This window comes from Hevea brasiliensis, chromosome 2 (genome assembly GCF_030052815.1).
Source record: "Hevea brasiliensis isolate MT/VB/25A 57/8 chromosome 2, ASM3005281v1, whole genome shotgun sequence".
In the NCBI taxonomy this organism is placed as follows: Eukaryota; Viridiplantae; Streptophyta; class Magnoliopsida; order Malpighiales; family Euphorbiaceae; genus Hevea; species Hevea brasiliensis.
The window spans coordinates 112,269,036-112,281,603 of NC_079494.1; the positions used below are offsets into that span (position 1 = coordinate 112,269,036).

At 33.3% G+C, this 12,568-nt stretch overlaps 1 protein-coding gene across 1 annotated transcript; it reads right to left on the minus strand.

Moving 5' to 3' along the window:
- Positions 1 to 10,870: 10,870 nt before the first annotated feature.
- On the minus strand, positions 10,871 to 12,342 carry LOC110635990 (uncharacterized). The gene is made up of 3 exons (XM_021785497.2): positions 11,824 to 12,342; positions 11,490 to 11,728; positions 10,871 to 11,395 (listed from the first exon to the last, which is right to left on the minus strand). The coding sequence occupies exons 1-3, from the start codon at positions 12,286 to 12,288 to the stop codon at positions 11,149 to 11,151; spliced, it is 951 nt and encodes a 316-aa protein (XP_021641189.1). The 5' UTR covers positions 12,289 to 12,342; the 3' UTR covers positions 10,871 to 11,148.
- Between the last annotated feature and the right edge of the window lie 226 nt (positions 12,343 to 12,568).

Sequence of the window (12,568 nt, forward strand, 5' to 3'; positions counted from 1 at the left end):
TTGTCACTTGCTGAAATTTTAGTAAATTAGTATAGTTTTTAGAATTTTAATAGCTTAATTCATTATAATTTTCTTATTTTCTCAATTTAATTTACTGCATCTCTTACTCTATTTTTGGCACAAATTATCGATAGTCCAAATAATCGTGACTTTTATAGTTTGGTACTCGAACAACAAATCTCTGTGGGACTATATCTTTACTTTACTACTTGAACGACCCGTATACTTGCGGAATACGCAACCAATTGCACATATTTCACAGTAGAAAGTTAGGTTAAACCAAGCTGTAATTTTTCAAAAGTTTTGAGCAAGAACTAAAAAATTATTTTTAAAGTCCAATTCACCCCCCTCTTGGACATATTTTGGGACATCAATTTGGTATCAGAGCTTATCTCTCTTGCTTGAGGATTAAACACCTTAGAGTGATCCATTCACATGGCTGGTTCATCTAGAAACTCGGCTGGTATACTTGCTCCCTTAGCTGAAAGTTATTCAATCACTAGACCACCACTTTTTAATGGCACAAATTACTCTTTTTGGAAAACTAGAATGAGAAACTTTATACAATCTGTTGATATTGATGCTTGGAGAATAATTAAAGATGGTCCTTATATTGCTTATAAAACTAGTGAAGGAACTGTGCAAATTCCTAAAGCTGAAGTTGAATTTGATGACAATGATTGGAAGAAAACTTCTACAAATGCCAAAGCTATTAACATTCTTCATTGTGCTCTTGATATTAATGAGTATAATCATATTTCAGAGCGTCAAACTGCAAAAGAAATATGGGACAAACTAGAAGTCACATATGAAGGAACCGATGTGGTGAAAGAGTCAAAGGCAAACCTCCTCATCCGTGATTATGAGTTATTTAAGATGAAACCTGGTAAAACTATTGCTGAAATGAGTACCAGATTCACAGATCTTGTTAATCTTCTTAATGCTCTTGGAAAGAGATTTGAGAAATAAGAACTTGCAAAGAAAATTTTAAGATCTCTTCCAAAGTCATGGAAAGCAAATACAACTGTTATTCAAGACACCAAGGATTTCAAAAAGTACACCTATGATGAGCTAATTGGTTCTCTCATTGCACATGAGATGATCTACAAGAAAGATGAGAAAAAAGGTGATCAAAAGAAAAAGAAAGGTATAGCCTTCATATCCGAAAAGGTAGATGAGAAAAAGAAAAGTGTTGCTTTCAAAGCTAGTTCAAGTGATGATTCAAGTGCTTCAAGTGATGATGATGGGGATATGGCCATGATAGTCAAGAGATTCAAAAGAGCATTTAGAAAAGGTGGAAGCAAATACAAGAAGTTCACAAAGAAATATGCTCCAAAGACTCCAAATCATTCAAGTGAAATAGTTTGTTATGAGTGTAACAAACCAGGCCACATTAAGCCAAAATGTCCTATATTGAAGAAGAAAAACAAGTTTAGAAAGGATAAAAGTAAAAAAGGCAATGGCGGCAACATGGAGTGATAGTGACTCTTCATCAAATGATGAAACAAGTGACAAAGATGTTACAAATGCTTATATGATGGCAATTAAAGAAAAAGGTGAAAGCTCGCACATTGAAGATAGTGAAAATGAGGTAAATCTTGAACTTTCTAATGTTGATGAGTTAGAACTTGCATTTGTAAAGACATATGATAAATATAGATCTTTAAAAAAGAAATGCAAAATTTTGATACATGAAAATTGTGCTTTAAGATTTGAAAATATTTCTTTGAGTATGGGTTCAAAGGAAAATGAATTTTACAAATCTCAAATGAAATTATTTAAGGAAGTTAATGATGAGCTTCAAAGATCAAAAGAAGTTTGTGAACAACTTATTGAGAAAAATAGAATTCTTGAAGCAAAAGTTGAATCTTTGACAAGAGATTTAACTACATTTACAAAAGGAAAAGAAACACTTGATGTACTTCTTGGGAATCAAAGATCCACAAATGAAAAATTTGGAATTAGTTATGATGGATTTATGAAATATGGAAAATACAAACATTATTTTGTTAAAGCTTCATCTTCTTCTCAACCAAATATTACATGCTTTTATTGTAATCATAAAGGTCATATGATTAATACTTGTCCTATTAGGAAATGAACTTTTAAGGCAAAGAAAGTATAGGTGCCTAAAGGAACCCTACCTAATATTATTAACATACAAGAGCCCAAAGTTGCTTGGGTACCTAAGGACAATTAACTGATTTCAAGTCTGCCTAAGAAGTATACTGGAAACAGAACACTGGTACATAGATAGTGGCTGCTCTAGGCACATGACAGGAAATAAAGGCAAATTCTCCTCTCTTACTTTGAAAGAAGGAGGTTATGTCAAATTTGGTGATAAAAGTAAAGCTAAAATTATTGGATGTGGAATTATTGGTAAAAATCCTTGCATTGAGAATGTTGCATTAGTACAAGGATTAAAATATAATCTTTTAAGTGTTAGTCAACTGTGTGATAATGGTTTTAAAGTCATTTTTACTTCTACACATTGTGAGATTCTTGAAAATAATGTTATGTTTGCTGGTGCTAGAATAGATAATATTTACCTACTTAATTTAACAAGTCTTGAAGAAAATTGTGAAACATGCTTTATGACTTCAGATGATAGTGCATGGTTGTGGCATAGAAAATTAGGACATGCTAGCATGAGTACACTTGCTAAACTTTCTAGAAGAAATCTTGTTAGAGGCCTTCTAAAGTTAAGATTTGAAAAAGAATTTCAATGCAAAGCGTGTGCACTTGGTAAGCATAAAAATCATCTTTTAAATCAAAAAATGTTGTAACTACGTCTAGGCCATTGGAGTTATTACATCTTGATCTTTTTGGTCCAATCACACCTAGAAGTCTAGGAGGCAAAGCATATACATTTGTAATTATTGATGATTTTTCAAGATTCATATGGACTTTCTTTCTTGCTCATAAAGATGAAACCTTTGATGTATTTGAAGCTTTTTGCAAAAGAATTCAAAATGAAAAAGGCTATTGCATTACATTTTTGAGGAGTGATCATGGAAAGGAATTTGAAAATAGTTTATTTGAAAATTTCTGTTCTCAAAATGGTATTTATCATACTTTTTCAGCTCCTAGAACTCCACAACAAAATGGAGTTGTTGAAAGAAAAAACAGATCTTTGCAAGAAATGGCAAGAACAATGCTGAATGAAAACAGTTTACCAAAATATTTCTGGGCAGAAGCTGTAAATACAACGTGCTAAATTCTGAATAGAGTTTCCATTAGAGCTATTTTAAAGAAAACTTCTTATGAACTTTGGAAAGGAAGAAAACCTAATATTGCATATTTTCATGTCTTTGGTTGCAAATGTTACATTTTGAATAACAAAGACAACAATCTCAAGAAATTTGATGCTAAATCTTATGAGGGAATATTTCTAGGTTATTCAACAAATAGCAAAGCATATAGGATTTTCAATAGAAAAACCTTGACCATAGAAGAATCAATGCATATACTTTTTGATGATGCTAACACTTTCTTGCAAAGGAAAGATTATTGTGATGATGAAATTGAGCAGATTCTAAATTCAAAGAATTCAAATAAAGATGAGCTTGATCCAAAACAACTAGTAGAGGATGATCAAAATGACAAAGAAGAAGAACTTCCTTGCTCCACAAATGTTGAAATTCAAGAAGACTCCCAACCAAATGTGGAAGAATTACAAATTGAGAAACCTCAACATCAAGACATTCCACAAGAATGGAGGTACCATAGAAATCATTCCAAAGATGACATTCTTGATAGTCCATCACAAAGAATGATGACAAGAGCTCAACTTAGAAGATATTTTGGTAATGTTGCTTTTGTCTCTCAATTTGAACCCAAAACATATGATGATGCTCAAAATGATGAAAATTAACTTTTTTCTATGCAAGAGGAATTAAATCAATTTGAAAGAAATAAAGTGTGGAAACTTGTTCCTAAACCTAAAAAGCATTCTATTATTGGAACTAAATGGGTATTTAGGAATAAGATGGATGAAAAAGAACATGTAATTAGAAATAAAGCTAGAGTAGTAGCTTAAGAATATAACCAAGAAAAAGGTATTGATTTTGATGAAAGCTTTGCTCCGGTTGCTAGAATTGAAGCTATTAGAATGTTGTGTGCATTTGCATGTTTTAAGAATTTCATACTTTATCAAATGGATGTTAAAAGTGCATTCTTAAATGGATATATTGATGAAGAAGTTTATGTGGCTCAACCTCCTGGTTTTGAAGACCTCATTTTCCAAATCATGTTTATAAGCTTACTAAAGCTCTCTATGGTTTAAAGCAAGCTCTTAAAGCATGGTATGAGAGACTTAGTAAATTTTTGCTTCAAAATGATTTTAAAAGAGGAAAAGTGGATACTACTTTTTTCATTAAGAAACTAGGAAAAGACATGCTTATTGTGCAAATCTATCTAGATGATATTATTTTTGGTGCTACTAACCATTCCCTTTGTAAGAAATTTTCCAATATGATGAAAAGTGAATTTGCAATGAGTATGATGGGTGAACTTACTTTCTTCCTGGGATTGCAAATCAAACAAATGAAAGATGGAATTTTTATAAATCAGTCCAAGTACATCGGGGATATGCTAAAGAAATTTAAAATGGAAGATATGAAAAGCATTGGAACTCCCATGAGCTCAACAGTTAAATGAAAGAAAGATGAAAAAGGTAAGGAGATAGATAATAAACTCTATAGAGGTATGATTGGTTCTTTACTCTACTTGACAGCATCCAGACCAGACATTCATTTTAGTGTGTGTTTATGTGCAAGATTTCAATCATGTCCAAAAGAATCTCATCTTGTAGCAGTTAAAAGAATTTTTAAGTACCTCATTGGCACACACAACATTGGCTTGTGGTATCCAAAATGTGAATCATTTGATCTTATTGGTTATAGTGATTCAGATTTTGCTGATAGTAGATTGGACAAAAAAAACACTTCTGGAACTTGTCAATTTCTAAGTCATGCATTAGTTTCATGGCACAGTAAAAAGCAAACTTCTGTTACACTTTCTACAGCAGAAGCTGGATATATTGCAGCTGGAAGTTGTGCTGCACAAATTTTGTGGATGAAACAATAGCTTGAAGATTTTGAAATTAAATTTGATCACATTCTCATAAGATGTGACAACACTAGTGCTATAAACTTATCAAAAAATCCTGTCCAACACTCTAGATGCAAGCATATTGAAATTAGACATCATTTTATTAGGGATCATGTTCAAAATGGTGATATTCAAATTGAATTTGTCCCATCTGAAAAACATCTTGCTGACATTTTTACAAAGCCACTTAATGAGGAAACTTTTTACAAAATAAGAAGAGAACTTAGTATGACTGATGCTCTTGCTTAACTTTTTATGCATTCTTATGTTCCTATATGAGAATGAAGTGATATATGTTGGTTTGTGGTGTTAAAAATTTGTTTTGATATTTCTGGTGTAACTTGAAAATTTCTGAGTTTGATCTGACGTGAACAGTATTCTGTAGAATTTGATTGCAGTGGCATACTAATCTGTTTGCTAATTTTCTTGTTTGCTAAGTGCTTTACCACTGCTCCTAATTCTTCATTGGCAAACTGATAGTCAGGTTTGATTGTACTGAAATTCTAAGATTATTTTTCTTTTCTGAGCGCCTATTTTGTATTTTTAAAAGGCACATTACTTAAATACCCTTTTATTTAAAACAATGCATCATTATGTGTTTTAAGAGCAAAATAGACTTTTTATATATTAACTAGCACGAGGCTCAAAAATTTTTGTAGATCCATCAGTCTTCTCTGCTTCTCCTCTGGTACACAGTATCAATCACTTTGCAAAATCTCCATTTATGTCTTTTCAAGTTTAAATTTCAAAATTTTTCTCTTTTCTGACGCATCTCTTCCTGAAATCTGATTAAATACATCTTCTCTCCACTGTTAACCCGTTTCACTCACAACCCTCTCAACCATCATCTCCCTTCGTCTTCTTTAAAATTTTTGAAACCCATTAGCTCTAAAATAAAGCTATCGTTCTGCATTCTTAAAGTTAGGAAATCCCTAAATCCTTCCTACTCATTCCCCGATATCTCTCTCAATCTGCCGAAAGAAATCATTCAAATTGATTCTCATTGGGTTAAAATTTTTTTACGCATTTTCTCTTGTCATCATTGATTCGTATTCTCTCTACATGGTTCAGGTATTGATTTCGAAACATTGATGGAAATGCGTTTTACATTTTTTTTGTTTGTTTTGTTTATTTTGCTTTTGTCTCTCACTCTTGAAATTAGTTGATGGATTTTCTTATTTTGAGTATTCACATTATGCCAAAATGCGCTATATGACAAAATCATGAATTTGTTGTTGTTGATTCTCAAAAACCCGAATATTTCTTACTGTCAGTCCTAAATTTTTTTTTAATAATACATGACATTGTGTTAAAAATGTGTTGATATGCTTCTAATAGTTATACGTTGACTGCTCACATTGTTCATTTTGTGAACCTAGCTTTCTCTATCCCTACTGCCAACTTTTTCTGATTTGGTCATGGCATGGTCAAAAGGAAAAGGCAAAGAAAAGGTCACCACACCCTCATCATCTTCAGATTCTACCAATGCTAGTGTCCCTGCATCACCTCCTCCACAGAGAGAAGTTCCTCTGGTCATTGGAAAATCAAAAGAAAAGTCCAAGAAGAGGACCAGTGAGCCTGTCCAGGAAAAAGGTTCTAAGAAGAAAAAGACTTCAAAAGCTCCAATTGTGATTATGGAAAGGGCCATTCATGAACCAAGGTATATTCACTGGCCTGCTTTTAATGAAGTCTCTGTTCCTTTACAGTCTCTGTTTGAATATCAAAAATGGGACAAATTATTCTCAAATACTGAGGGAATATATGTGGATCTAGTTCAAGAATTCTACAAAAATTTGAGAGTTGATGATGCTGAAAGTGATGAATCTTTTAAGGTTAAAATGAAAGGAAAAGTTTATGAGGTGACAGTAGAAAGATTAGCCAAAGCCCTAGGCATCCCAAACAGTGGGAATAGAATCTGTTCTCACAAAGAAGTATTTGCTGTTGGAGAGTTCAATAAAAGAGATTTTGAGGCAGAAGTATTTAAAGGAGAAGTGAAAGATAAGACTAGTATCACCCATGCTCACCAACACATCAAAATCCTTCATAGCTTCATCATTTATGTGCTGAATCCTAGAACTGGTAGTCTAAACTATTTAAGCACACTTGATCTCTGTATAATTTGGCATATTGTGAATGAAATTGAGTTTAATCTTGCCTACTTTATGCTGAAACAAATTATGAAATGGAAACCGCCTTACAAACTACCCTATGCCCATCTTCTTAATGGTCTGTTTAGAGACTTTGGGATACCCCTAGAAACTAAGAAACCTAGAACAAATATGATCCCAATTACAAGACTGCAGAAAGATGATGATGGCAGAAAACTAAGGTTTGAACAAGGTGTTAGTTCTAAGGATAGTGCAAGTGGTGCTTTTGATGTTGAAAAAATTCTAGAAGAAGTGAATAATTTAAGATAATTTGTTAAGATTGAATTTGGAGAAATACAGAAATTTAGATCTTTTCAAACTGTTATTATGAATGCACTTGATTCTAAGATTGATGGAACTTTGATGTTGATGTACAAAATTGTGGAAGAACTATTCAAAATCAAAGTTCATTTGGGTCTTTCAAGCACTAAAGCTGGAGAAACTAGTAAGGCTGCTGCTACTGGTTCTGTTTCACAAACAGAAAAAGAAAGAGAAGAAAACGTCGAAGAAAAGGAAACAGAACAAGAAGAAGAGTAAGAGGATGAAAAGGAAGAAGAGGAAGAGGAAGAGGAAGAAAAGGAAGAAGAGGAAGAAGAAGAGGAATAAGAGAAAGAAGAGAAAGAAGAGGAAGAAGACTCCGATGATGGTAATGGAAAAAGGAGGCAACAAAGAAGGAAATGGAGATGACATGAGTGACTCTGCTTCTGAGCCGGAACCACAGACTCTTGCTCCTGCTGCACCTGCTAATGGAAAGGCAAAACTAGCTAAAGAGGAACAAAAAGGTAAGCAAAAAGAAGAAACTGGTAAACCATCTAGCAAAAAGGCTAAAACTGGCAAAAAGCCTACTGTAGAATCTGGTACTGCTGCTACATTTGAGCTAGCTCCTGGCCCTATTGTTCCCTTAACACCTGGAACTACAATGGCTGCTGAAATGCTTCAAACCTTGAGTGATAAACCTGTCAAGCCAAAAAGAGTGAAGATGGCTGCTCCGAGATAAATCAGAAGAAGCTCTAGGCTGAAAGGATAAATCTCCATACTGGATGTTTACTGATTTTATTTTGTCTGACAGTTTGTCTCTTAGTTTGCTGCTCTGTTTGCTATTTTTAATTTTCTGGACTTTAAATAGTTTGCTATATTATCTACTATTTTGACTATTTTGTTCACTGCATTTAAACTGAATTTTGGTTCATACACATGTGCATGTTTTCTCCCATGGTCTTTTGATGCTGACAAAAAGGGGGAGAAATGAATGAGTGATCTTGTTGATATAGCTTATGTATCTTGTTGATATAGCTTATGATTAATATATTGTTGATATATATATATATAAATATATTGTGCATATTTAGTTAGTATTTTAGTCACACTTGCCTAAAACTCCTTGTGACAGAAAATGCTTATGAATATTTCATTGAAATTATTAAGGGGGAGTTATTTGTTAATATGTGTTGATATAGGCACATACATTGGGGGAGTTATTCCCAAATATACATTCATACACATACTCACACTTGTCCATTCTTACATGGTGATTCAATTGAGTTTTGTCATCATCAAAGAGGGGGAGATTGTTGACCCCATGAGCTCAAAGGAGCATAGATTTTGATGATAACAAAACTCAACTAGAATCACACTAACCTTGTTTTAAGTGTTGTGCTTCTCAAAGGATAAAGAAAAAGATTCATGGAGTTAATGATGAACTTGTGTTTTAAAGAAAGGTTGACATCCTAAGAATAACACAAGATGAATCAAAAACAAAGAAGAAAGAAAAGGTTACCTTCGAAAGCTGCATTGAAGATCAAATTTGAAGGTACATGTAGTATAGAAGTTAGTTTTAACTTTTAGGATTACTTGTGAAAAGAATTGAGGAGTAGAAGCCAATGATACTTATTTTTAATCCCTCAATTATTTTCTTTTAAATATTATAAATGGTCTAAAAGCATTTGATTATGATTTGGTATAAAATTTTAAAGTTTTCAAAGTTATGCAGAAAAGTTTTCTTGGTATGCTAACTGGTTTGATACTTGTTTTGGTATGCTAACTGGTTTGCTACTTTTTCTAGTATGCTAACTGTCTCAACTCTGCACAATATCACAGAAAAAGACAAAATAAGGATTATTTTCTTGAAATTTAAAATTGTAACGTTCAAACGAGTTCTCAAACGGTCAGAAACATTCCAAAGCTATAAATACACCTATCCTTGGCCATTTTGCACTTAATGAAAGTCCCTCTATTATTTCTAACCTTTTAAGATCATTAAAGCTTTCATTCAAAGTGCTCAAATTGTTTTTATTGCTCATCATTGGCTTACCTGCTCATCTCTTCTTTATAGATTCTGTTTTATTGAGTGAGATTGAGTTTTAAACACTTTCTTATCATTTATGAGAAGTCATTCAAGCACCTATTGAAGCTTGATTGTGAAAAGTGTTTGGGATAACACTTGGTAGAAATGTGAAGCTACTTGTAAAAGCTTTGGTGAGAAGATTTGTAAAGAGCTTTTGTCTATTGTCTTTAAAAGAGAAGATTAGTGGAGTGAAGACTCAAAGTGGGATATTTGAGAGCGTGGATGTAGGCTAGTTGAGCCGAACCACTATAAAAATTCAGTATTCAATTTTCTCAACCTTTACTCTTTACATTTATGCATTTTAACTTTCTGATTGAAGTGTTTTTGCTGAAATAAAAATTGATACTGTTTATTGTTAACCTTGCTGCAAACTGAAATAATTGGTTTACTGTTGAATCTGCTGTCAACTAATATAATCTGTTTACTGCTCTGTTTGCTGTGTTGTATTTTTTTTCAGATTACTGAAATTCTTACTGAATGCCAATATATCCTGTTAGATCAATATATTGAATGCTTATGAGCTAACTTTGTATCAACTTATCAATTGAGCAATATTGCACATATTTCACAGTAGAAAGTTAGGTTGAACCAAGCTGCAATTTTTCAAAGGTTTTGAGCAAAAACCGAAAAATTGTTTTTAAAGTCCAATTCACTCCCCTCTTGGACATATTTTAGGACATCATAATAGATTAAATAATATAATTATTTAATTACATTAATTTATTTATACAATCAAATAAAATAATCAAACTTGTAATTTAATTACATATTTTATTACTTGTACCAATGAAGCATTAATTTCTTCTCAAGTTAAGGAGAAGCAACATTGTTAAACTGATGTACATGTCTCCTTATAACTATTGATTATGATAAAATCTACGTGGTATTTATGACAATCAACTATTATTTTATATATATATATATATATATATATATATATATATATATATATATATATATATATATATATATATTTCCCATACATGAGCAAGCAAAACATATAACTCGATTGATTTTGGTGCATCTTTTGGCTTTTCTAAAACTCATCTGCTCCTTAACACACTCCTTCCTTATGTGTAGGCAAGTAAAGCTAATTAAAACCTCCTCTGCTCTGGACAGGAAAAACCCTTTATTTAATTATCTAGGGAAATCTATACGTAAGAAACAAAGAGTGTACCAGAGTTCTGGAGCCCCAAATCAATGTTCTTTGCCATGTGCTGCGCGTATATTTTCTTGTTTATTTGTTTGAAATAATTAAGATGAAGTAAAAGACAATAAATTCCCTTGAAAATCAAAGAAGATTGACAGGATGAACTTCCCGTGACATTTTATAGACCCCGAGAGGCTAGATGGAGCATTTATTCAATTGAAGTTGAAGAAGAGCAAGTTAACATGACCTAGCTGGGGCCTAACACGCACAACACGTGGCTATTATTTCTGAGTTAATTATTAGATGCACTGGGAGTACTAAAAAATAGTGCTCCCTCCCTCACATAAAAGTGTTATTAATGATTATTTTTTAACTAATAATTTCTCTCTTTCCGATCAGAACTTCTTAACGAAGTCATAAATGTGTTTACTAACTTCCTCTGGCTTTTCTTGGTTGAGAAAGTGAGCCACTCCTTCCATTACAACCACGTCCTGCAGGAGGGGCACGTCTTTCTTGAAGCCACCATTGTGTATATAATCCTTGACACCAGGAATGTGGTAGGTAAGATCCAGATCTCCTATGATAAACTTCACCGGCACTTTGATTTCCACCCTAGTCCATGCAGCTGTGAGCTCCCAATTCCTGCAGTAAAAAATTATAATGAAGTAACGTTTAGCAATTCTAAGTATATATATGCTAGTTAATAATTAGTTATAGCAACTAATCTAAAACTCACAGGTTAATATTTCGATAATAATTCAATCCTCCACTGAAGCCTTTCTGGTTAAATTTGGCAGCATAGAAATTGACATCTTCTTCTGTTAACCAAGAGGGCAGGCTTGGGGGATCTGGTAAAGCTCTGACTCCTACTTCCTTGGGAAAGATAGGTGGCCTTGGGTCGCGAGATGTAAAAAACGATTTAATCAATTTGGCAGTATTAACTTGAGCAAAGTCTTTTTCGGCCTCTCCAGGTTCCTGCGGCACGATTTAATTAGCAACACAGTTAAAGAGGAATAATTCTAATCAAGAACCTTGAGGACACGAATGAAGACATTAGATTAGTTAAACACCTGAAATCGGCAGATATAGTAATCATCACCGAACATAAACCTGAACCCATCCAGAGGCTTTACTTGTGGGTTCCTCGGCATGAAGGCGACGCTCGTGTTTACCAAGGCCTTGATTCTATCAGGTCTAAATATGCACAAGGACCAGGCTATTAAGGCCCCCCAGTCATGACCCACTAAAAATACTTGCTGGATCCCCAGCGAGTCAAGGAGGCCGATCAAGTCTCCCACAATGTGGAAAACAGTGTATTGATTCACAGATTCAGGAGCGTCGGTGTCGCCATAGCCACGAAGGTCAGGGGCTATGCAGCGGTAACCACGGGAGGAAAGAAAAAGCAGTTGGTGTCGCCAAGAGTACCAGAGTTCAGGGAAGCCGTGTAGGAAGAGGATTTCAGGGCCTGTCCCTATTGTTGCTACGTGCATGTTGATGCCATTTGTGGATACTGTTGTGTGTTCTATCTTCTCCATTTTTCTTATCCAAACACTCTCTTCTCTTCCTTCTTTTTCCCCCTGTGCAGCTATGCTTGTGGATGGCAGACCTTGCTTTGGTTTTATAGGAGGTGGGACTTTATTAGAGTCATTTATTTAAAAAAAAAAAATCATTTAGGCTACACTTATTTCAAAGAAAATGTTTTATTAAAAATTTTTTTTTATATTTAAAATATTTAAAAAATTAATTTAATAAAAAATATTTTCCTAATTAAAAAAATAAATTATTTTTATAAAAAATAATTTTTATTTTTTTATA